At 39.9% G+C, this 25,729-nt stretch overlaps 1 protein-coding gene across 1 annotated transcript in view; it reads right to left on the bottom strand.

Moving 5' to 3' along the window:
• Window positions 1-25,729, bottom strand: part of GNAQ (G protein subunit alpha q) — a 299,634-nt gene that overhangs the window by 175,910 nt on the left and 97,995 nt on the right. Inside the window, exon 2 of the mRNA XM_044767595.2 lies at window positions 16,165-16,349. Coding sequence (XP_044623530.1) covers window positions 16,165-16,349 — 185 coding nt within the window. The remainder of the gene's footprint in view (window positions 1-16,164; window positions 16,350-25,729) is intronic.

The following is a 25,729-nucleotide window of genomic DNA, read 5'->3' as shown; positions in this document are numbered from 1 at the left end:
AGCAAGTTGTCATTTTTCAAACTGCAGCTCCAGGGTTGTAGGACTTCTGGGAGGTCACCTAAAAATTTGTTTCCTCACACCGAACAGCCAGGCTACATATGCCTTGCATGGTTTAGAGAAACAACAAAACAAAAACTCCTGTCAAATCATTTTCAAATTAAAGGTAAAATGTCAATGCCCTTACAAGGACAGTGATAGATGACTTTTTGACTTTCCACATCTATTTGGATAATTTGGCAAGCCAGATATGACTTGCTGACCTAACATAAAGCCGAGCCCCTTCCCATGCGGGGCTGAACACTTGCTGGAGCAAGTTCATGGACGATGAATGATGCATCCCGCTTCATAGGGACCACGCAAGAGACGGAAAGCCTGGTCTCTCGTATCCCATTTTGCATACCTTGCACTTAGTTAACAGATGACTGTGGAAACCATAAATAATCAATTTCCAGAACACAAAGGGATCTGGGTGATGGGGTTGACGGCAGTTCACATTTGCTTATGTTTTAAGAACAAGGCTCACAAAATAATTAGTGCTTAGGTCAAATAATTAGCAAGTTTTCAGAGCTGACCCAAATTAAAGTTGGCGTAGGCTAACATTCTTTTACATTTCTTTGACTCCAGAAAGCTGAACTGCATGAACACGTTTGAACATGATGCAAACGTGTTCTGCTTTCCTGCATCAATTGCTCAGAACAGTGTTTGTGATACGATCTCCAAGGAAGTAGCTAGATTCTATACAGACTCATGTCAAAAGAGACACACAAAGGAAGATAAACACACACACACACTGTAAGGAAATGAAATGCAAACTATAATAAAATATAGAACAGAGAGATACTGTTGATAAGAAATTTTCTAGCTTGGCTGTAGTATTCTATTCATTGACTAAAAAAATTAATCTCTTTCTGAAAATGATTCCTTTCTCAGAAAAAAAAGCTGCACATATTTGTTTTCTCTATGTCTATATTAAGAATGGCCCTTATTTCAAGTACTTATTCTCTATTACCAAGAAATAAAACTCAATCGGATATTAAAGGATAATAAAATCAAAATCCCTCATTCATTTAACATAGAACTTTGACTAACTGAATTAACAGATATATTTAAAACACTCATAACAGTATCATTAAATAAGAACTTTCATGATTATGCGTATTGCTATTCTAATAACAATACCTGTATTTACAAATACAAAATCACTTCTCTGATTATGACTATTGTTACAACAACCTGATTAAAATCAGAGCTGAGCTACCTTTCTCAAGGCAGTCCCAGACCTGCTGAACTAGGTCCTCTGTTGCCTGGGCGACTCCAGACTTTTCCAACATCAAAGAACCACTACCTCGGGCTTAGAGGAAATCTGTTCAGACCCTACAGAATGAAAGGATAAAACATCAAATTCCTCTTTTAGAATAAGTCTAGCCGTATCCTTGGACAGTTGTCGGAAAATTGTATGAAGTAACTGCACACGGCCACTGGGCACAGGTGGGCTCTCTCTCACCTACAGGCTGATGATGCCCACGGAGAGATCTCAAACCAAACTCTTCAGGGGTGAACACCATTCAACACCCCTTTTGTATTCAGGAAACTTCTGTCCAAACGATCCTTGAAGGAGTCCCACTGGAGGTACTACCACACTTGTCCATGTTAAAAGAACCAAGGGGACACTGCTGAGCCACATCTGAGAAGGAGCAAGCAGGCCAGCCAGGGATTAAACACCTCGCTGGGCGATAGCTCGAGACACCTACGGAGACATCTGCTCTTCACCGAAACTCACTTTTTAAATGAAATAACCCATGCCAAGTGACCGTAACTGACATATAATTAGTATCCCCCAAAACATCGGAGGAGAACAGCCCCAGTTTAATGACTTGAGAATGTCACAATCTCTGAAGCGAATCTGGAAGGAAGTCTGTGGCCAACACTCAGGAGAAGAAGCACATCACGAGTGTTAAAAAATGGAAACGGCAGTAGGAGTCTCACCTCTGAGACTGCAAAGACTTGACACTCAGAGTTGACAAGGACGTGGTAAAAATACTCAGACCCTACACTGAAATTTGGTATGATCTTTCAGGATGGCAATTTAGCAATCTTTATCAAAAGCTTTAAAAATACGTACACATTTTGAACCAGCAATTCCTTTTCCAGCAATTTATCCTGCAAGGATGTTCGTTATGGCACAAGGGAGAAAGTAAGTTTAAAAAAAAAAAAAAAAGAATTTGTGGTATATAGCCAATAAAAACAATCAGTATTTACACACAGGTCCACACTCCCTTATCTATAATCCGAAATCTCAAAAGTTCCCAGAACTGAAAGATGTTTTGTGTGATTCATTTATGGGAAACCGGGACCTAGTGCAAGGCTATTTACAGTCTTTATTCCACTAGTTATAAATATTAATATATTTTGCTGCTGAAATGTTAACATAATTTGATTACAGGAGACAACCCCATACCTCAATGGAGGTTTTATAAAATAGATAGCATATTTCTCATACTATCTTTCTAAAATCTAAAAAGAAAAACTTTGAAATGAGAAACAGTCAGCCCATGGAGTTCTGCTATGGGATAGCGAACCTATGTTTACATGCACATACCTAAATCTTAGCATGTTTGTATGTCATAATGTTCACAGTGGCTTTCCACATGGTAAAATTACAAGCGATTTTTATATTCTTCTTTTGCTTTTATATGTTGTCTGAATTTCCCTTTTACAATGAGCACATTTATCTTTATATTTATAAAAATCAATGTATTTCCATTTGGGAAAAAGAAAAAAAAATCTAGCCCTTATGAAAACACCCAACCAAATTCCTCAATTTCACATATTATAGCTATGCTTACATTACATAACTATGTATTCTATAATTTATAGTCAAGTGATTTTTCTGCTGAATAAGCTTTCCAGTCACTTCCTTGATTTGTGATTAAGTTTATCACAGAGTTGTGTCTTTACGTCATTTATAACAGTTGAGATTAAGACCCATGGGAAGTCCCAGAGGGCAGCAGGAGCTCAGACGCCAGCCCTGGCTCCCAGTAAAGATCTCTCCACGGGCAATTGTCGGACAACAGACAGACGCCCCACAGCGCCAACGTGTCACTGCGTGTACCACCCTTTATGGGGGAAGGAGGACAAAGAAAGGGAAATTACAAAAGGAAGAAAGAACACATATGCTTTCGTGCAGAAATCTCCACTGTGACTACAAATTTAAAAATTAAACAACTTTGTTGAGTATCTTATCTCTCCCCAATGAGACTACAAGTCCCCATAAGCAAAACACATGTTTCATACTACCTCTGGCCCTAACAGACATGAAAAATGCCTAGCTTTTTTATTTAACTAGATGTTAAATAATCATATTATTAATGGAAATATAAAGAAATAAAACGAGTGTGTAGTGAGGAAGCAGTAGTCAAATGATGGTTGTAAGAACTAAGAGTTTAAACGGCCCACGATAATCGCAGTATCACACAATCAGCTCTCTGATGAAATTCTGATTCCTTCATTCTGTAATATTCACTGCACCTGACCGTCGGTCAGGCACTGTGCTAGGTACTGGGACACAGTAGTGAGCTGGGCTGAAATGGTGGAAAAGAGGTAGAGGGGCCGCAGAGAACTCCACTTACTCTTTCTCAGGAGGAAATTAAATATGGGTGTCTGGGCGCCAAAGGTGTTCACAGAGTCAAGCACATGAGTTGCCTTTTGGGAATTATTAAGCCCAACTCTGGTTTTAAAATGCAGCCCCATAAACTTACAAGTGAGCGATCTGGGACACACATTTTAAACACTTTTCATCTGTGAAATTAGAATACTACTACGTATACCTCACACTTTCAAGCATATTAAATACCCGACATTGTGTTGGGTCCAGAAGCTAGACAAAGGTTATTTCTCCCCCCTTTCTTCCCCTCCCTTCCCTCCTCCTCACTGGACTAGCTGCCCCCTCTTAGTTGCAAACACCCAGGAGTCAAGATAACAAGACACCATGACCATTAGAGTCAGTGCTCCTTGATCCCAGCACTCCCAACAACCTATGAACCCCTTTAGGGTCCCCACCATCACTTACATTCTAGACCAGCTGTCTTAGGTCTTAGGGCCTATCAGAGGCCAGGCCACTGCTTCCTGGAAACCACTGGTGTACCCGATAATGGGAACCCATGCCTCATTCTTGGATCACAGCCTCTTCAGTATTTTCAAACAATCAGCAATTTCTCTTCCCACATTCTGTGCTTTCCCCAAAGGCCCATAGATTTCTCCTGACCCAGCACTTTCAGGGAAGAATTCGACAACAACGATTCAGTGGACGCTTACTATGCTGATGTTATTATCCTAAAAGTTGTGCATCTATATTCTCTCATTAATGCCTACATTGACTATACGAAGTGGGTACCATTATCATCTCACTTTTCAGATAAGGAAGACACAGCTTAGAAAGTTTAAGTAACTTGCTGAATGTCCTTTGGTAAAATCCTATTGAAATATAAGTTCTGGAACCTTCTCTCCAAAAGTTAGCCCACTGATGATTTCATATTGCCTCTGGGAGTGGAGAGTCACTTATTTCAAAGATGGCTCTACTTCAGGCAACTTCCACATCACCTGGGGAACTTGCTGGGAAAGCAGAATCTCGGGCCTACCCAAGGTCCCCTGAAACACAATCTGCATTTTAACAAGATTTCCACATGATTTATACACACAGTAAAGTTTGAGAAGCACTGTTCTAGAATATAAAATCAGTGTTCCCAACCTCATATTCAGTTAGAATGATCCAAAGCTGCCATTGGACTATACAGCACCTTTTACGCAAATTAGAAAAAGGCATACTATTTGCATATAGCATTTGGCAAAATGATAGTGTTATTGTACAAAGAAAAGGGCAACTCTTCCTTGGGGCCAAACTTCTCCCTCATGGCTGGGCTCAAACTGCATAGTATCTACAGAGACCATCCACAAAGTAGCCAGTATTGGCCATTTTATGCCAATATCGTACTCTCTGAAGTGAAGAAGGATCTTCATACCGCACATATTGCACTTGGCCCTGCTAAGACCTAAATTCCTAAAACTCTGACAGCATTGTTAACACTGAATTTTCAATTACAATACGAAATACAGGACTGAAGTCAATTGAAGGATAATGGAGTCCAAAAGCACTTTAACACCTAACTCTAGCGAGGGTTTGCCTGCAGTGTACTATAACCGAACAGCTCCACACGCATCCCTTTGTCCTGGGCACAGCCTATTAACAGGGAGTAAAATGGTTAAAAAAAGGTCTAGAGAGTAAAAACCAGGCTAGTGCCCTCGAGAATGCACAAAGAGAACAATCACCTGAAGAGCCAAACTCCCACCCCAGACTCACTGATGTAAGGACGGCTCACCGTCTCCCAGACATGCCAACACCTACTACGGTTAGACTCTTCTTTTTAGATCAAAACTGTTATACTTTTTACCACAGAGGATGTGTGTATATTCAAAGAAGCAGAAAACATACCAACCAATCTAACTCTTGTACATTCAGCAGTAATATCAAGTGTCTTGATATATGCTGGTAATACCCTTCCTATAAACCATTTTTCATTTTAAATAAATAAAACAGGATTGTAGAAAATTGCATGATTGTGCAAAGCAGTGGTAGCAGCAACTTAGAGGTACCTTCTTAGCACATTCACTTTGGGAAACATAAAATCAGGAAAATAAACACGTTCAAAGTCTTAAGTCTACCATGTATCAGCCAAAATTAGTAATCATAACTCTTAATGAAACACTTTTTTATCCTTTGAAAAGGAAGTGTCATAATATACCACGACATTATTTTTTAAAGTGTATTTTCTTGCCGATATTCGTGTTTGGATGCACGCATGTGTACTCAGGAAGATCAATCAGGCGTATATTAACAATATACTCCTTAAAAGCACAATTACGTAGCAGGTGTAAGCGATTTTGAGCAAAACAATATAGTGAAGAATAAAAGTACAGTTTCTTTTAGAAACTAAGATTTCAGGCCTTGATACATGGGACTTAGATAAGCAAAACCGTTGCTTTGCCAAATCCTAAGCAAGCCCTGCCCCAAATGTCCACAATAGCGAAAGTCAATCCAGAGCTGAAGATATTTCCTCAGTGGGGTGAGAATGAGAAGGGAAAGTACGAGCATTTCTCACACCCTCAATAAACCCCTTCAGACTTCTTAGGCTTTCACTTTCCTTAGTTCCAACAAATATATTTGCCTCTCTAATTGAAAATACATGCATTGTTTTAAAATTACAGGGGAAAATCATGCATTACTTGGTTTAAAAGAACAAGGAAAGTATTTATCTGATGCTGTGCCAGGAGTTAATTAAAAACAGCCAAATGACCAGATTCACAACTTCCTACTAAAATGTATTAAACTATGCCACATGTATTTTATACGGCAGCTGTCAGTCCCTGGACGTGCAAGCTCTGAGCAGCCGAGAGAGGTTTAGAGGGAGATTACTGAAGCAGAGGTCTCTCGTGTGTTTGGACAAATTGGTGATGTTCCTTAGAGCCCTCACTATTTTCTTTTTGAAAAACAGCTAAATTGGTTTATGCTAACTAGCACACAGGAGATATTTAGTAAATGTATGTTGAATGACTAAATGAGAGAACATCATCTCCATTTAACAATGGACAACATTTCAACTTTTTCATAGAGTCTATAATTTAATTCTCACAACACATTGTGAAGCAGGCATTACACTCACCACTATTTTATAGATAAGGAAACTGGAATGCAGACAGATTAATCTGCTCAATATCACAGTGATTCTACTGTAGTGCTACCTTCCAAACCAAGTTGTGTCTGACTCTGACCAGTGTGTTCTCACACAGTATATACATAGAACATAAAAGTCCATCATATAGTAAACGAATGTTCATTCATTCATTCAACAAACAGTAGAACTATGTGCCAACTACTCTGCTAGGTTTAAATAATTAAAGCCCTATCTCGGACCTCAAGTGTGAATTTTCTTCCTTTCATCCAATTTTAAACAATGTGGATTAGCTGAGACACGAGATGAGTTATTTCCAGATGAGATGGGCCGCAGAGCAGACTGGGCACTGGTAAGCTGAGGAAACATTATCTGAAGACAGTCATCACATAAGTACAACATGGAGAGGATGCTGGTCTTTTAGCTATTTGATCCCCACATATATAAACAGTGTCCAAAGGTCATTTCTAATGCACAAGTCAACAATCACATATGAGTGTGTGCATACGTATGTGTGTGGGGATACCTATGTCTACAGTTCTGTCTGTGCTTAAAACCCCTACACTTCACCAAAATGAGCTGATTCTCAATATCCTCATTAAAACATAAATGATTAAAACTTTACATAACAGGGTTAAAATACTATTGTTAACAAAAAGGCAAACCAGCCTGCACTACCTTCTTCCCTAACTATAGCTCCCATATCGAGCCACACTAGATGGTCTATTTCCAAGACAGCTAGAGACCACAGAACAAAAAAAAGAAATCCAGGTAAGCCTGTTCAATCCTTCTAACAAGCTATGGATAGTGAAGATATGAAATAATAAGGGATTCTGGTGCCAAATCAGCCAAATCTGAGTGGTGCAGAGCAAAGCTGGCCCAAAAAGGCATTAGTGGAAGGGGAACTTGGTAGAACCCCACTGCACTCATAGGTCAGCTCCCACTCTTGTTAAAAGAATGCTAAAGCGAGAAGAACATGACCCCACTGAATGATGATGAAGTCACACAGCAGCTCCATCACCCTTTGTAAATGAGGTAATTAATAATAAAAATGTCATGTTACTAATCTAGGGAAAATAGACGTCCTTGTACTGTGCTGTGCAGCCAACATAGGCTGAACAAGGAAATAAACTGTGATGCCAAAGAAGGGGAGGATGTTTGTGTTATAGACAATTATATTTTGATTCAGCCTGGGAAACCTACCCATTAGTGAAAGAAATGTTTTTCCTTAAAGGTACCTGTAATTACAAGTGAATATATTCAGCTCTTGTACAACTTTGAAGAAGAAAATTAAAGCAGAATGACTTATACTGTCAAATACTAAACTCACTGCAAAGCTTAGTCATTAATAGAGTGTAGTATTCACACAAAGACATACAAAATAGACGAATGGATCAGAATAGAGAGCTCAGAAACAAACACACATATACCTTCACTTGATTTGTAACAAAGGTGACAAAACACTGCATTGTACTGGGTAAAGTATGGTCTTTTCAATAAACGACTTGGGTTAATTACATATCTATACAAAAAAAAATAAAACTTGACCCCCCAGGAAGTTTATGTTGGCATTATTTATAATAGCCAGAAATACCCAAATTTATATTAACAATAGGATAAATAAATATATAAACAAACTGCAGCATATTTATAAAATGGAGTATTACACAACTGTGTTGTCTAATAGCGTAGCCACTAGTCACATATAAATGTAAACGTAAATTAAAAAGATTAAATAAAAGTAAAAATTCAGTTCTTCAGTCACACTGGCCACATTTCACGGGCTCAAGAGTCACGTGTGACTGGTGACTACTGTATTGTATAGCACAAAAAATCTTCATAAAGCTCTATGGGCACTGCTACTATACAGCAAGGAGAAAAAATGAATTACAAGTAACACCATGGGTGAATTCCACAAATGCAATGTTGAACAAAATAAATGAGATACAAATGAATATATACTATATGCTTCCATTCATACAAAGTTCAAAAACTAATCTACCTTATTAGAAGTTAGGACAGTGGTGACCCCTCGGGAGCTGGGAGTATTGACTGGAAGGGAGCAAGAGAAGGCTTCTGAATTTCTGGTCATATTCATGCAGATCAACAGATCTAGATGTCAATGTGTTCACAACGGAAAAATACAGGGGCCTCAATACTGATGATGTGTGTACTTCTCTGTATGTAAAAATTACTCCCCCCTCCCCCCAAAGCAAAGAAAAGAGAAAAGAAATCAGCCTCAGTCTATTGTTGAAGACTTTATTTGCTTCAGAGTCCTCCTCTGATGAAACTGAACTCAAGATACTCACCCAGGATAAATGATATGGCATGCTTTGGGGTTATGGATTCATTTTAGCCAAGAAGAAGGGATTTAAAAAATCGCATATTCATCTATTTTTACATGGCCATCACTGAAATAAAATGAATAAAGAACTGCAATGCAATGACCCATAGAGAGAGTAAGAAGAAGAAAATGTGGGCAGGTAGTATTTGGAAGATACTAAAAGAGAAAAGAAAGTATACAAAGGGATTTTGAAAGCTGATACAGGTACCAGGGAATCAGTGGTGATTCAACTCCAGCAAGGGTCTTAGAGAGAAGGGAGAAAGTGGGACATCAACCTCAGCAAAGGAGGTGGTTGATGGATCAAGTTGGTCATGAAAAGTCTCTAGATTCCTTCAGACTAGTTATTAGAAATTCTCAAAGGTTTGTAGAAGCAGGGGTAGAAAGTTTCCCTATGAAAAAGGGCAGGCTGTCTTTGGTGGCCAGTAGCCAACAAGCCAATTAAAATAACTATCACTAACAATACCCACAAAACCTGCAACGGATTTTAGACTGTGAACGCTGTTAAAGAACAAAACAAAACAAAAAAACTTACATAGATATAAATATCGTAATCACTCACGGGATTCAGACGCAGAGAATGAAAAATCTCCACTTGGTTAGACTACTGTCAAAAGAAATCTGTTTTAATTTTCATAAGTGGTCTAGAACAGACAAGTTCAAGAAAAGGTAGGAGCTTTAAATTATAACAACGGCACTTTAACAAGAGCTTCATGTCTTTGTTAAAGGGTCTTGGACTCGGAGGAAAAACAGCGTCAGGAAGGATTTCAGAGGCTGTTTAGTCCATCCCTTGTCTTATTTCAGCAAAACTGCCTTAAAGAATTTCGCATGTTAAAAATACATTCTATTTTTGAACACATCCAGATAAGGAGATTTCTCTACCTCCCTTTGGTATCCCATTTCAATGACTGTCACTCTGAGGGAAGTTCTCCTTAGATACCTCCTAAATCTGGTCACGCTGTAAGTTATTTGCTGTTTGTTTTATTTTTAGTAAAGATGGAAGATCAGTAGTATTTGTTCTCTCTATGAAGACAATTCATCCTTTAATAACTTCCGAATTCTTTATCATTTGCAACATATTTTCACACACATTGTATTTAACACTTGAAACAATACTATTATTATCTGTCCCATTTTACAGATGAGGAAATTCAGACTCAGAGAGTAAAGATGCTCAGGCTTAGGGAGGAAATGTGACAATCCCAGGGTTACTCAGCCACTCAGTGCTTGGGCTCACATTCAGCTACTTACTTCCTGTCTAAGTATTACTAGGCCACTAACCCCTCAGCCTTCCCCCACCCTGAACAGGTCCAGAATGAGAAATTGTGTTTTAGGACAGACTTAGCAAATGCTGAGCAAAAGTGGAGGCATCTATAGAGAATCTATGTGTTATTTCATTTTCTAAATTGATGGTGCGATTTTGCAGTGGATAATGTGCTTTGCACCAGCGTCATTTCCTTTCTTCTATTAACTGTACCCAGAACCTCAGGGACTGTCAATCAAATTGCCCAGCCTCGTCCAAAGAGCTAGCACAGAATCCAGGCTAGACCAGTCAGGCAAGTTTTCCCAGGAATTTGACTCCTGCGTGGAGTGACAGACGACTGAAAACGGCCAGAGTTCATCCTTCTCACAGAGGAGTTTCCCAACTTGCTCTGGTTTCCAAGAGCTGGTCCTTCAGCTTCTCCTCATTACTCCCATAAGCTCTTTCTCCACTTAATGAGTTAGCTGCCGTTGGCTTCTGTTGTTTGCAAGCAGAGAACCTTGACTGATAGAACTCTTCAGAGGAATAGATTAAAATAAATACTTATTAAGCTCTGCTTTTACAGTGTGTTTATTATACAGGTGAGAAATATTAAAATGAAATCAGTCAGCATTTTGTAAACTAAGAAAATTCGCTCATGTTGAAAAAAGTAATCCAGTAATTTCTTGTTCAACTGATCAAAGGCAAGAATAAACTGCCAAGTTCTCCAGGATCTTGGCTATATTTTTCTTTTGAAAAATGGCTTCTGGAATCTTGGATTTCTCAGGAAGTACAGAAAATTCAGAAAGCTGTAAACGTGTTTAATGAGGCACTTTCCCTGTGACAAGTCATTTCTTAGAAGAGTTCAGGGAGGACAAGAGGTACTATAGCGACATGTCCTCTCAGAGCCTCTCCTCCCAGGAGAAAGGAAACACAGGTGCCAGGCTTGGAAATGCCTGGCTAAGTCAGTCCAAGGCAGCTGCAGCCTCGCTGCTATGTAAGCCCTGGTCATCAGGACTTCCAAGTCTAAAAGTAGAAACCAGAACAGAAGAAAAGGTGAAACGTCCACCCAAAACCCGCGTGCAGCTGGGTTCTACTCAATAACCGTCTTGAGTTCACTACCTGAAGAAGCAGTGCATCTGATTCTTTTCTCTTCCTGGGATTGGCAGAGGGAACAAAGCCTGTCGATTGTTTGAAATTGCCATAAGAATCCCTTGATTTTTCTGTTCACAGAAATTACAAGCCGACAATAAACGGATACCAGGATCTACCATCTGGAGTAATCCACTCAATGAACAAAAGCTCCTACAACATTCATGGCATGTTGTGGAGGAGACAACAAATTATAAATCAAGAAGCTTGCTTACTGTAAGGTAATTTGCAATCTGACTGAGAAAATAAGGCATGCACATATGAAATAACAACCACAGGCGATGCAGCAAGAATGCCAACTGCCAGGTAGACACAATAAGTACATGAAAATCAGGGCTTCCAAACCCCAGGATCTACTTCCCCAGCTGTAATTCAAGATAGTTCTTAGTCATGTCAGCACAGAAACTTATCTGTTCCTTTTTATTAAGAGCTGATTTCAGCATCAATGCAAAGAATAATCAAAGGAGTATGTCTGTACAAGATAGGAAACCATAAATAATAGTGATGAAAATTCTCCCTTTTGGAAAGTAAGAAATGATGGAGTCATCTCACAGTTGAATGCCTTGCACCTAGTGAAAACAAATGTATCCTTTGATTTGACTAAGCAAATATTTAATCCCTTTTAACACCAGCTATCAACAGTTGTGTTTAGGGAAACGGCAAAGTACTACTTAGGAATAAACCAACCCGAGCTCACAGTACATTCAGAAGTCCTCAAGCATTTTCTCTCACCTGGGCTGAGTCCAAGCAGCTCACCTATAAACATTACTTGTCTGGCAAAGAAAGTCCAAGAATAGGATAGCAGATACACATGCAACCAAGAATTCATCTCTATTTTGGTAAAAGTTTGCAATTTATTACAAGCTACTCCCCAACTGGCAATTCCTGGAACACTGCATAAGATCTACAAAGAGACATGATGCCACGCCATTATCTCGGCAGAGACTGTGGCCTGGACTTCCCCTGACCACTGCACTGGCCTCCAAGCTAACCAGCAGGACTCCCGATTCAATGCAAAAACACTAACACAGGAGCAAAAGAAATTTCAGTATTCAGACAGGGCATTCCCATAGCTAGAACCAACTTCACAGCAAACGAATCTGTAAACGATTTCCCAGTTAAGAACAGGCCATATCATTTGTAAGTTATGTTTTGCTTTATAAAATACATGAACTCAGAAGCAAGTACAAAGTTAGGCTGGACAATACTGGAAAGTGTTTGTTTTTATTTATGCTAATACTACCATAGATTATGGCTAATGTGACAACAGGAGCAAAGAAGCTTTTTAAAAAACTAAATGGTTATTTATTTTATATCTTTAGTGTCACAGAATAATATAAATCATAATGCACTGTTTCCAAGTAATTGCTAACAAAACATATACCAAGTCCTTTAAACTATTTGAAAAATACTGGAGCATACTGTAACCAGAAACTTCTGTAGAAAATTCTAACCAAAACAAAATATTATTAAATAAGTATCATAAATACAAGAAAATAAAATTCAAACTTCTTAGCCTGGATTCAAAATCTTTCAGAAGCACATTCTAAACCATTTTTTGGTTCTTGTTTTCCAGTTCTCTTCTATAAGAACTCTTTTCAAGTTAAACTGTAAGATTTACACATTGCATGCACACTACTTCTCCTGAAAATTTACTCCAGCCATCTTCCTCCTAAAAGTGCCCTGCCCTCAGCTATGCCCTTGCCTCATTCTGGACTGTAAATTTCTGCCTAACCCTGATTAAACTTCTCTGCATCCCTGACAGCCCATTGCATTTATTTCCTTATGCATATACAACAATTTCAACAGCTATCTGTTGATTCGAATAATCATTTCAACAACTTGAGGGCAGAAGAGACTTCCAGTTGTTTAAGCTTACAAATGATTTACCTATTTTAACAAGTATTTTTTGAGCACCAAGTATGTACAAACTACAATGCCAGGGACATTGAAGAATACCAAAATGGAACTGACGCAAGATTTACTGTCAAAGAACTTCACGTCTAGTCAGGAAAACAAGATCAATACCCAAATCATCATAATTAATACAAGCCAGACAATTATAAATACTCCACTGTGGGTTCTGCTAAAGGAGGGTGGGATTACTTAGTACTGGGGGGAGCAGAGAAGAACTCTAGGAGGAAGCGGCAGTGGGTGGAACAGGAAGGAGAAGACATTATTTCCTTAATCAGCGTTAACAAAAGCAAGGAGTAGGCAGAGCTCAGGAAGTTAGTTAACAGATGAAACAGGGGTGATGCTTTAGAATATGTATATGTTGGACAGAAAATGGAACAAATGTGAAAGTAATCTATATTATGAATTAAAGGGGATTAGACATATTAAAGAATTCAGAGGTCAGCACACACATTAGGCAGTACATTAGGCAACCAAAAGACGTGGGAAGACTTCACAGGACAATCATGATATCTGAGAAAAATTGTATATTATAACTCTCTATGATGTTGATTTTTAACTGAATGGTATTCATCACTGTAAAGTCTACTGAACTAGAATTGATACAAAGAGCTCAAATAACATACATTATTAAATATTCTTCAGTGTATTATGTGAATAAGGCCTAAATTCCATTCCAACTCCTACATCTATATAAACTGTACAATAAATGATCTTCATATGAAAATCTAACATCAAGGCAAGATCCTGAAGGATTCTTCTGGAGCATCCAAGAAAGGTGATTTCTGGGATAATTTAGGGAGATTGTATTATATTGTAATGTAAACTGGCAATACATGTGTGTATTATATATACACATATACATGTATCAACCACACCACACATGTGGTAACTCAGCCAAAATTCATCAGATCATCATATTATCAACCAACTGTTGGTTGGGAAAGTCATTAGCATAAAAAAAAATTCCTTCAATGGAATTGTCTCACAAGTGCAACAAAACAAGCATGCTGCCTGCTTCAGAAACTCATTACATTAAGATTTGTTAAGGGGGCAAAACCCTGATCCTTTTAAATTCAGACTGCTTAGACATGGACACAGCCTCATCTGGTTCCATGTTCCCAGGCTCACAACTGCCCGGGTCTTTGCCGCTCTTGAGAGCAGAAGTAGGAAGGAGCATTTGTGGAGAGTCTCTCTGTGATCTGTGGAGATTCTCTTGTTGCCATCCAAAAACTAAGTGTGAGAGTATCAGTTAGATAAGAAACAGTTAGTTAATTTCAAGGAACCATCCAAGAAAAAGAAATGCCTGATTTTAAGATGATCTGTACAATATTTAGAACCTTCTAGATGGTTACAGAAGTGGAGATACACAGAATTGCTTTATTTACCTATGATTCATTTTTGTGAGTTAAATGTCAGTCTATGAGTCACAGCGGGCATGCTAACTTGTTGCTATTATCTATTGATCCTGGTATATGGAAATATCCTTAAGAGCAGATGATGAAAAGTACTGAAAGAGTGAAAGTTCTGATGGAAGGCCCTAAAAAATCATAGGTACAAATGTAGTGTTTTGTCAACAAGAGATGAAGTTTTACCAGCTTACATAAGATCAGCACCTAGAAGCCCCAGGGAGCAGAGACTGCACCCATCACTGGAAACAGCAAGGGAAGAAAGCAGACTATGAGACATTTCCACAAATCCCAAATAGATCTCCCTTCCCTCGGGGGGGGCCCTGCACTGCCTGTCACTCCCTGACGTGACTCCAGTCTTTGCCCAGGAGCTAAATGCAGGACAAATGCAGCGTAACTGAACCTGGAGCCGCCCTCGGACGCACCACCCCTGTTTGGCATCACGGAGCTATGATATTGGGAGGGTGAGCAATTACAGCATTTGTTTTCACTTGAATAAGAAACCTGGTTTTCTATTCCAACTGAGAGATAATCCTGGATATTGGGAAAGTTTGCTTACTTTCTAAAAAGCTGAATATTTAGATTTTTTTCCCCTAACCCTTTCTCAAGTGATTTTTAGAAGTTTCCATTACTTTAACACAATTGCAGGGAAACGTATTTGAAAGGTTATTGGAAGTGACAGATGGACTTATTTTGAAATAAAATTCAGTCTGTGGTACTACTGAAAGGAAGTCACGAAATCCAAAATTAAACTGGACAGAATGGTCTGAAGCTGTTTTCGTTCTTCATGCAGGGAAGCACAAAGAGTGGGAGGTTGAAGCAAGGCCACTGCCTCTTCTCTGAGTTCCCTCTCTCTGGTCTATTTCTCTTGAATTATAAACTTTTTTTTTTTCCTTTGCTGAGGAAGATTAGCCCTGAGCTAACATCCTTGCCAATCTTTATTTATTTTTTTTTCTTTTAGTATGTGGGCTGCCAGCATAGCATGGCTGCTAACAGAGTGGTATAGGTCCACACCCAGGGACCAAACCCAGGCTGCTGAAGCAGAGCACACTGAACTTAATCACTAGGCCACCAGGGATGGCCCCATAAACTGTCTTCTTAATGTAATGTGTGCCCCTAAATTTTACACCTTGATTTATCAACAAACATCCAAACGTGTGTTTCACTGATATCACTAAGAACACAACTCCAATTTTTTATAGATGTGACTTCAAAGACTTAAAGAAAAAAAAATTTATAAACTTATCGAACCGTTCAAAGTCCCATTTAGGATAAGATGAAAAACGTACATTTCAAAAACCCACTATGCATCCCAGAAGCATGAAGAGACCATGTGCACCATGAATGGCTTTGCCAGCGGTTCCCATGAGGAGCCACACCTACCTTATTGTGCTCGTACTTGTAGGGGATCTTGAGTGTGTCCATGGCTCTGATCATGGCCTGCATGGCTGTGAAGATGTTCTGGTACACCAGCTTGGTGAAGCCCCTTTTGTCTTCATCAGAGTATCCTGACCCGTGGATGATTCTCATCTGCTTGATAAACGTACTCTTGCCACTCTCTCCAGTCCCTGAAAGATGGACAACAGCAGCTCATCAGACCATGACACCTTCTCACTGTCTCCCAGTCAACGAAACCAGAAAAGGCGGCTGGGACTCGACATTCCCCAACGGCCTGCTGAGGGGAGCATCTCAGGAGCACGGCATTGCTACAGGTGGAAACACCACCTCCAGTGAATGCTCAGCAAAGTCGGAGGGTGAGAGTCCATTTCAGAGGCAGATGGGCTTAAAAAATAATGTCACCTCTTTGGAAGCCATTCAGCTTGGAATTTTGACAGTGATTTGTAACCACATCATCTTATAAGAAACACAACGAAAACAGCATCAAGGCTGGGATGTGTAGCCAGCATTTGGATCTGGAAATGACAATGTGCTTATGCCAGTGCTGTTCAGAGAGCAGTAAGAGAAAACTGCCTGAAAATGTCTCGACATCTTCTCTTATTTTAAAATGGGGTATACCAGGAGCATAGTATCCAGATGAGATAAGAATCAGGATTTTTCTGGACAGCAAATATCAACTGGATTTATTTCTGCGGGGTTTGGTCGGCTGAGTTATTTCAAGGAATCACCTAATTCAGAGAATACCGAGTGACTAGTTCCTTCTGCCCATTCTTGACCAATAACACGATACAGAAATTTACTGTTACTGGATTTCTTCCTTCTGCGCTGTCTCATTTTTCCCTTCTTCAGTACTATTTTTCTGTTACCATAAGCCTGAAGGTAATCCTAACAAAACTGCGAATGTCCGTGGGAAGCAGGAAAGACGGAAAGATGAGATCATTTCACTGAGTGACAACATAGTTCTTCCACAAGAAACCTCAAACTATAAATCTAAAAATCTCATTTTTCTAAATATATGTGGCTTTTTTCATATATTACTTCACTTCTGAATATTTCTCACCCACTTTCAAATTTCCTTGTGATTTCCAAAACAATAAATATCCTTATGTTCCCCTAAACAAGGTGGGAAAAAAAACTAAAAGTATCTATTTGGATATTAAATATAGAAGAATATAATAATAAAACACAGGATGACCACAGCCTCCTTACTGCCATTTCCTGTCTATAAGGCACTAAGAAGAAAAAAAAGCAGAAAACTAAAAACCAGGAATACAACATCTGTCCTAATTTCGTTTTGTTTTTCTGGTGGTTGGATTTCATTACTAGCTCTATAAACAATCACAAAAATTCAAATCAGTATCACAGTTTTCATAGAAGCACTCCTAAGTGACTGCAGATGTCCTGGTAAACACAGAAGGCTCACTCAGCCCCAGAGCCCTGCGGTCGCCAACTCCTTTATCACTTTCATATGACTTTTAACAGAGATCTGGAATTCCCTGAAGTAGAAAGTTAACACTGCAGTGTGAAGCTATCAACCCATTTCAACAAGAGTAATCCAAAGAATTTTAAATGGACATTTCATAATCCCAACCATGAATACTGGAAAAAAACAAAAGGATCTAAATAGCAGAATCTCTAATAGAAATAAAGCTATGAATTTCCATCTCATTATCAATCAAGAATTTATAGAAAGAACCTAGTATCTTTACTCTCCCGAGCAACTGAAAGTACTTAAGATCCAGATGGCTTCTCTGTTTATTACCGTATCTCAGAGCCAAGGGCTTGCTCTGAGGGCCCAACTACAGACAGAATCAACAAATCAGAATCTCTGCCAGTTTTTTCCACAACAAAAACAAGAAATCTTAGTATGTGAGGTTGACCGTATGAGAAGAAAAGGAAAGCGAATCAGGCAATAGAGCTTCTATCTTCTGGCTCTTTAAGAAGCTTTTATATACTCACCCCCTAAAAATAAAAACAAGGAAGCAAGGGACAAAGTATAAACTCCATTGGCTTGTGTTTCACTTAAGTCACGTTAGGCAAGAGCAGACAACACTTGCCACCTCTCTGGATTGACCCTAAGGCCCTGGGCATCCACTAATGAAGAATCCAAACAGGCAGAAGACAGGACGAGGAATGAATGGGGAGACGGTAAGAGGGAAGAAAAAGAAATCCAAAAGTCAACCCCAAAGTAAGATATTTTCCTGTTGCCCCATGACACACCCAGGGATCCTCTCTGTATTGCCTCATCTTGCTTGGTGCCCCAGGGGCGGACCAGTAAGGATTCCATATGAACAGCTCTCTTGTCCTCAGTCTTCTGCTGTGTTTAGTCCACAGGAGACACCAGGAGACCAGAGAGCAGGAGAACAAGGAAGCGGCATTTATCCCCCCAGCTCCTTCCCTGCAAGGGCACCACTGATGCACTGTGTTCCCTCCAAAAGGCCCCAGCTCCTGCTGGGTGGCCCCCTCCAGACAGCTGCCCTCTCTGGGCTCCTGTAACTGCTCCCGCCCCCTGCCGGCCCCTGGTTACCCGATAGCCCTCAATGGTAACCTATACCTGGCCCACACCTTCGTGAACATCAGTGTACAAAACTCTCCTCAGTCACTCAGTTGGAGGGTGCCGTTTGTTTCCTGCTGGGACCTTGACGGGTACAAATATCAAAAGGACAGCAGGGCAGCTTAGTAAAATGAAGAGCTGGAAGGCAAGGGAATGGAGGTCCTCTGCATCTTCTTCCTCTGCCCCTTCTCTATAAATCTTATTTATAAGGTCCTCTCTAGTTTATAAAGTGCTTCTGGTCACTAACTCGCTCTTCTAACACTCTGCTGGAGGCCAATCAGTGAAGGAATGACAGAGCCCAAACTAGAACCAGGGCTCCTGGCTCTCCCCTAAAAGTACTACTAAATCCAGTACTTGTCCCCCAAAGCGTGCAGACGTGCGCCTACCCGCCCTCCCACACACTTTCAGACCAATCTCCGACACAGACAGGAGAAAACGGCGGTCTCCGGCTCCTGAGCATCCTTCCTCTGGTAAAGGAAGCCAAAAGAAAGGCGTGCTCTATCCTTTACACTTTACCACTTTGAAACACACAGTCACTTTATCCTCTCAAAACTCAGCGAGACAGATGTCTTCACCCTCGTTTCATGGAAAAGAAAAGGCCCTGGAGAGGTGAGACATGAGGGCTCAGATGACGGCCAGGAACGGGCAGCACAAGGGCTCGAGCCCAGCACTCAGCTGCCCAGCGTGGCTTCGGCACTATGTTCACAGTCACGGCTGCCCCAGATCCAGAATGACTAACTTCCACAGCCCATAGGCTAAAAATGTCTCACACTGGCTTCAACTGCACCCAACTTTTATCCATTTAACCTACTTGTGAATTTTTGAATACTACTTCAAGTAAGGGGGACTCGTTTTGAATCTTGGTGCTATCTTCCAACTGACTGACCACCGCTCCCGGGTAAACTTCACCCATGGATTTAATGCTCACACTTTGATGTTATATAAACGCAGCAAATTCAAAGAGAAGGCAGAGTTTCATGAAAGAGAAAAATCTGTGTGATGCAAATGCTGCAGGTACAATGATAAAAGCAGTCAAAGCATTATGATGGAGTAACACTAGATTTAGTCAAAAAGAAAGTACAGGGACTAAAACAACTGAGCAAAACACTTAGCTTCTTTGTTCCGTAGAAAGAGTTCTATCATGAAGACAAACAAACTACTCTTAACAAATGTGTAAGCCAAATTTCACGTTCTTCTCCTATTTTTAAAGACTTACACAATATTCTCAGGGTTTGAAATGGACACTTTAAGAATCTACTCATGATTATTATGAAAAAAATGTTTGGTACAATTAAAAAAAACACAGCTGCACCCAAATTTTATAAAATGATATTGTTTCCTAAGGCCACATGAAAGTATAATGAGAGACTTCACAATTCCTTATCTTTGAAAGAAAGAAAGCAAGCTTCTCCACTAGCAGATTCAGTGATGGCTAATCTCTTCCCACAGCACGGGGCATAAGTAACTCTTGACTTACCTAAAGAAATACAAGTCTCCTGTCTCCAAAGCCATTGGTAAAATAAAATCCAGCTATGATCCCTTATAAAAATGCCCACGTGGTGGCGGAATCTCATTTTTGCTAATTTGAATATATCTCCAATCAAATCATTGAATAACTTTAACAAGCATATCAGGAGCCGGCCCAGTGGCGCAGTGGTTAAGTTTGCATGCTCTGCTTCAGCGGCCCAAGATTTGCTGGTTTGGATCCTGAGTGCAGACCTACACACTGCTCATCAAGCCACGCTGCAGCAGCATCCCACATAGAAGAACTAGAAGGACTTAGAACTAGGCTACACAACTATGGACTGAGACTTTGGAGAGAAAAAAAACCAAACACATCAACACACACAGGGGTGTGAGTCCCACAAAACTGCTTTTCTCCTTTAGCAGTCCCTATAAACTTGGCTGAAAATTTTCCCCAGAAAATTTATTTGTACCTTTGGACAATTGCTCTGCCTTTCCTTATCTCAGCTCATCAAAACACCCAGAAAGGACACTATTTAAGAATAATGCTATTAAAAAGGTCACTTTATCCAGCATGCATAATTGGCTTTGAGGGATACTTAACTTTTTTCCTTCCCTACCCACTGGATCAGGACAAAGCAGAGAGCAATCTCCAGTTCACTTCACGTGTCCTTCCACCAGAACAAACACCGAATATGAATTTAATATCCTACTGTGGAGTGCATCACTTTATAAGCTGTTAGGATATAGTATATGAGACATACACAGTCTCACACACACATACTTCCATTTTAGGCTTTGCCAAGATCTTTCTTTCAACACAGGCGGATTTCCACATACAGCCTCTGCCACAAATCCACACTGACTCTATGTATCTACTCACACTAAGCGGCTATGTGTTTATACTGATTATTCTGCCCATTTGCATGATGGCGTATATACATAGTTATGTCTAATCTCTAAAGGGAGGACAGTCTTTCTTATCCCATATCCTACCTGAATGACAGTTTTAGATCCAGTAATACACTAACTTCTCAATGGCAACGAATTATCATTATTGTTGAAAGCAATCATGGACTCACTGGTTCCTTCTCTCACAAGTCAGGTGCTTTCTTGGACTACACGTTTATCAAAAGAGCTGTGAAGCACAATCCACGTATACACAAGAATTGTTCAGTGCCCTACAAATGTCAGTTCCTACTGTCACTGCTCTGAAAAACGCTGGTGTCCCCAGTCCCCACACCAGGGCCCTGGAAAACAACCACTCGGCACTGCACGTCAGGAACTTCAAGGGTCCTCCCGGTTCATTCCCTTTATCCACAAAGAAAGGCAGAAAACGCACCCCCTTCCCAAGGCCTCTCGCAGGCTCAGAGACCCACACCACTGCCACATTTTTTTAGGCTCCCAGGAAAAAGAAGAAATGCCAAAACAGAGTTATAAAAACTGTGGTATTTAAAGCTGTATGATGAATATATTCGTTTCATCCTGGCAGTGCCTTTCATGACTGTATTTGGAGATATTGTCAAACCCTCAGAAGTCTACATCTGAAGCCTTTAATTAACGTGAAGGCTCAGGCCAAGTGCCCCTGCTCTGCCCTCTTGATTGGCCAGCACCCAGATAAAGGGCGGCTAAGAACAAACCCAAGTCTCATGGAGCTCAATTACAATTCAAGTAACTGTACTTAAAGGCCATCGGTTTAGGCCAAGAGTCTAAAATACAGAGTCTCAGCACCACCAAAGCTGAACTTGGGCTACTTCCACATAAACTCGGATAAAGGAGAACCGGAAATTTCAAGGAGGAATTTTCTACCCACAAGCACATCATCTACCCACACCTGCAAAGAATTAATAGCACTGAGATAAAAGTGATTTAATGACAGAGTCAAAACACAATCCATGTGTTGTCCACATTCCGGGCCGTATACCATATAATACACACATCCTGCCTTCTGCACATTATCCTCCACTTAACTTGGAAACTCGCATTTGAAACTGAGCAGCTCTAATACCAAAGTCACCATAACCACCTGTCCTTTAAAGACTGTTCTTCGAGGGCAAGGGTTGGGAATACTTAATCCTTTATCCCCAGCAGGGTCATGGAAGGTACTAGATAGTTTTTCAAATATACCATAGAAACTAACTGAACTTAGCATCAACTGTGAGTGGAAAATGAATAGATGGGTAAGTTAGTAGTAACCAGGACTATTAATAACTCATCTAGTTAAGTTGTTTTTAAAGGAAAGACAAACAAAATGCACTGAAAATGCAATTTATTGAAAATGTCTGGAGGATCACCTAGTCCCAGACTTCTCAAAGCAGTCCCGGGAAAGGCACCTGCTGTTGCTTCCACGCTTACTCAAAGGCACAAGAGCCTTTCCTTGGAGTGCCTTTCCTTGGAGTGCCTTTCCTTGGAGCGCGCATTTTTCCATGGAGCGTCCACGGTAAACAACTGCACATTAAGCACCAGCAGCAGTTGGTTGCCCAATCTTCTGAATACACTAAATGCCATTTCAATGTACACTTTAAAATAGTGAGTTTTGGGGCCAGCCCAGTGGCCTAGTGGTTAAGTTTGCAGCCCCACTTTGGTGGCCCAGGGTTCACTGCTTCAGATCCTGGACACGGACCTACACTCCACTCATCAAGCCATGCTGTGGCGGCCTCCCACATAGAAGAACCAGAAGGACTTACAACTAGGATATGCAACTATGTACTGGAGCTTTGGGGAGAAAAAAAGAAAAAAGAGGAAGATTGGCAACAGATGTTAGTTCAGGGCCAATCTTCCTCACCAAAACAAAAAAGCGCACCTTTAAAAAAAAATAGTGAGCTTTATGGAATAGGAACTATAGTTCATATTAAAATTTTAAAAATGTTAAAACTAAGTATAGTTTGGAGAACAGGAAGTCTACATGAATTTTCATGTTCACTTTTTTAGGAGGTGACTTGGAGTCAACCTGCTCAATTCCCCCCATCCCTTCCTCCTCTAGGAGTGCATGTTCACTCTCTTCTACCTCTGCAACTATTTCGGAGAAAAAGTTTGAGAAGCCCTGAACTCACCTATTTCACAAAAGAGGGGAAGTGACTCGTTCAAGGATTCTGCCGGTTGACGACTAGTTAGGAAGAAGCTGAACTAGAGTCTACCACGGTTTCCTGTCTGTCCAGGGCTCCTGGGCTTATGCCCTCATAAACGTTATTTTTATAAAAGCTATAAATATTTATTATAGAAAATCCAGAAAAACGGAAGAGTTTTCAAAATTGCTAAAATTTGAGCATTCTGGTGTATTTCTTTCCAGTCTCCTTTTCCAGGTAAATGTACTTTTTCTGCTCTTGTTCTAAAATAAAACTGGAATAATACCGTACAGTTATTTTTTACTTATCATATTATGATAATTATTCCAAGATACTAATTATTTTTCAGAAATAGTAAACAATGATTGTCTGAAAGGCCATCATAAGGATGTGTGAGAATTTAACAATTCCCCTGTTGTAACACATTTTGAGTATTTCTAATTTTTCACTTTTATAAATAATGTGATAAACATCCCTGAAGAAGAATCTTCACCTGAATCTCTACTTCCTTAGGAAAACAGCTGAGAAATGTGATGAGGTCAAAGAGTTGTAACGGCTCTGGCCATCCTCCACTTCTACCATTTGACACACCATCAGAGCCTTCTTTACCCCCTTTTTTATTTACCAACACTACACTTTTTTTATACCTACAACTTGAGAAACATAAATCTTTGTTTGGATTTACATCTTTACTTATGAGAAGTTGTTCCATGCTTCTTTGTCTGCATTTCTTCTATGAACTTGCATTTTTTTAAATTTGAGGACTTATTGTTTTTCTTATTGATTTCTTAGAACAATTTCGCTCTTCAAACAAAATTGATCTTTGGTTACAAATATTTCCCCAATTTTTCATTTTCTTTTCAGCTGCTGACAAAATTTGACACATACATTTAAAATTTATCTTAATCTATCTGTTTTCCTCTCTGATTTCTTTAATTGGTTTATGTTTTTTAAAAGTCCCAAACATATACGTATTTATTCTAGCTCTTATGGTTTTACATTTTACACTTAACTCTCTCTATACTTCGTTTGATGTGTGCTGTGCAGTGATTTTTTTTTTAATAACTCAAGAACTTTTCCCCCAAATCTTTCCACACTTTAATGTTGTCACAGGAGTATTTCTAAATATAATGGCGTGTTTGATCCAAACAGGCGAGTTTTTTCTCATGTTCCCTAATGTGCTCCCAGTGGTGATCAATAAAATACACAGGACATACTGAGTCTCCTAAAGCAGCTCAGTGACACAACCCTTCTGTTCCCTCTTGCTCCCCTTCCCTACCCATCTGGCAGATCAACCTTCCCCTTCCCAAGCCTTAGAGTCCGGCTCACTGAACATTTCTGTAAAGGTCTCTTGAGAACAGTCGAGAAAATATGCCAAGACATTAAAGATCCTAATTTCTCTCTCCCACTTTGTAAGTCTGTTTCTAACCATACGACATATTCTGCACATGCTGCCTCTCCCAGTTCCTCCTATAAGTTACCTGTCTTCTCAAAGCCCGTTTCCTCACCTGTAAATACTGCTACCCACTTAGAGCTCCGTGTAAGTGCTCAGTGAGTTAATCAAGTAAAGCACAGAGTGATACATAAGAAGGGCTCAATAAATACTGGCTGTAATTTACAATGCAAAAATTAAGTGGGGGAAAATGAGAGACTAGTCTAACACAGGGCTGGAGAGGGGCGCGAAAACTTAGTAATCAAGAGAAATAATATTTTAGTGCAGTATTTAAAGAAATAAAAATTAACGCCAAAAAATCCATGATGAACAAAATATCACAATTTTAAATAAAGACAGGATGATTAACAGTGCTGTGCTGTGCCATACTGGCATCTGAGAAGCTTCCCTAAGTTCTGTATCCGAGACAAGTACCTTAGTCACCTTACCCTAGTCTCAGTCCTGATTCTAATTCTCCATTTCCCAAAATAACTGAGATAATCATCTCCAGTATTTCAATATTTAAAGCCACAGTGTTTGGAGATTTTTATCTTCAACTGTTCACAATTTTATTGGGCGTATACTACATGCCAGACAATCTTCCAGGAGTCAAGGATACACAACAGACATAGGCCTTCCTTTCACAAAGGCAATATGCAAGTATGAGTGGCAGATGACATAGAGATAGATATGAATAATAAAACATCAGGTCAAAATGGGTGCTATGCATTAAAGAATTAAAGAATAATGAAATACTGAGTGATCTAGCAGTTACTTTAATTTAGGAGGCCGAGGAAAGCCTTTCTAAGAAGGTGGACTTATGCTGATATCTGAATATTCAAGATCCAGCCACAAGAAAATTAGAAGGCAACAGCATTCCAGGCTGTGGACCAAGTGACACAGAGGTCAAGGTGGGAACAAGCTTGGCTGGCATGCTGGAGGTACAAGAGGACCAATGTGGCCAGGGCGTAGGGGGTGGTGGGGAAAGAGGTAAGAGAGAATGCAGGAGCAATGGCTACAGAGGCAGAGGCTAAC

The sequence above is a fragment of the Equus asinus genome, chromosome 23 (assembly GCF_041296235.1).
Source record: "Equus asinus isolate D_3611 breed Donkey chromosome 23, EquAss-T2T_v2, whole genome shotgun sequence".
NCBI lineage: Eukaryota > Metazoa > Chordata > Mammalia > Perissodactyla > Equidae > Equus > Equus asinus.
The sequence above is the reverse complement of the archived record's forward strand: the minus strand, read 5'-3'. Positions and strand labels throughout refer to the sequence as shown.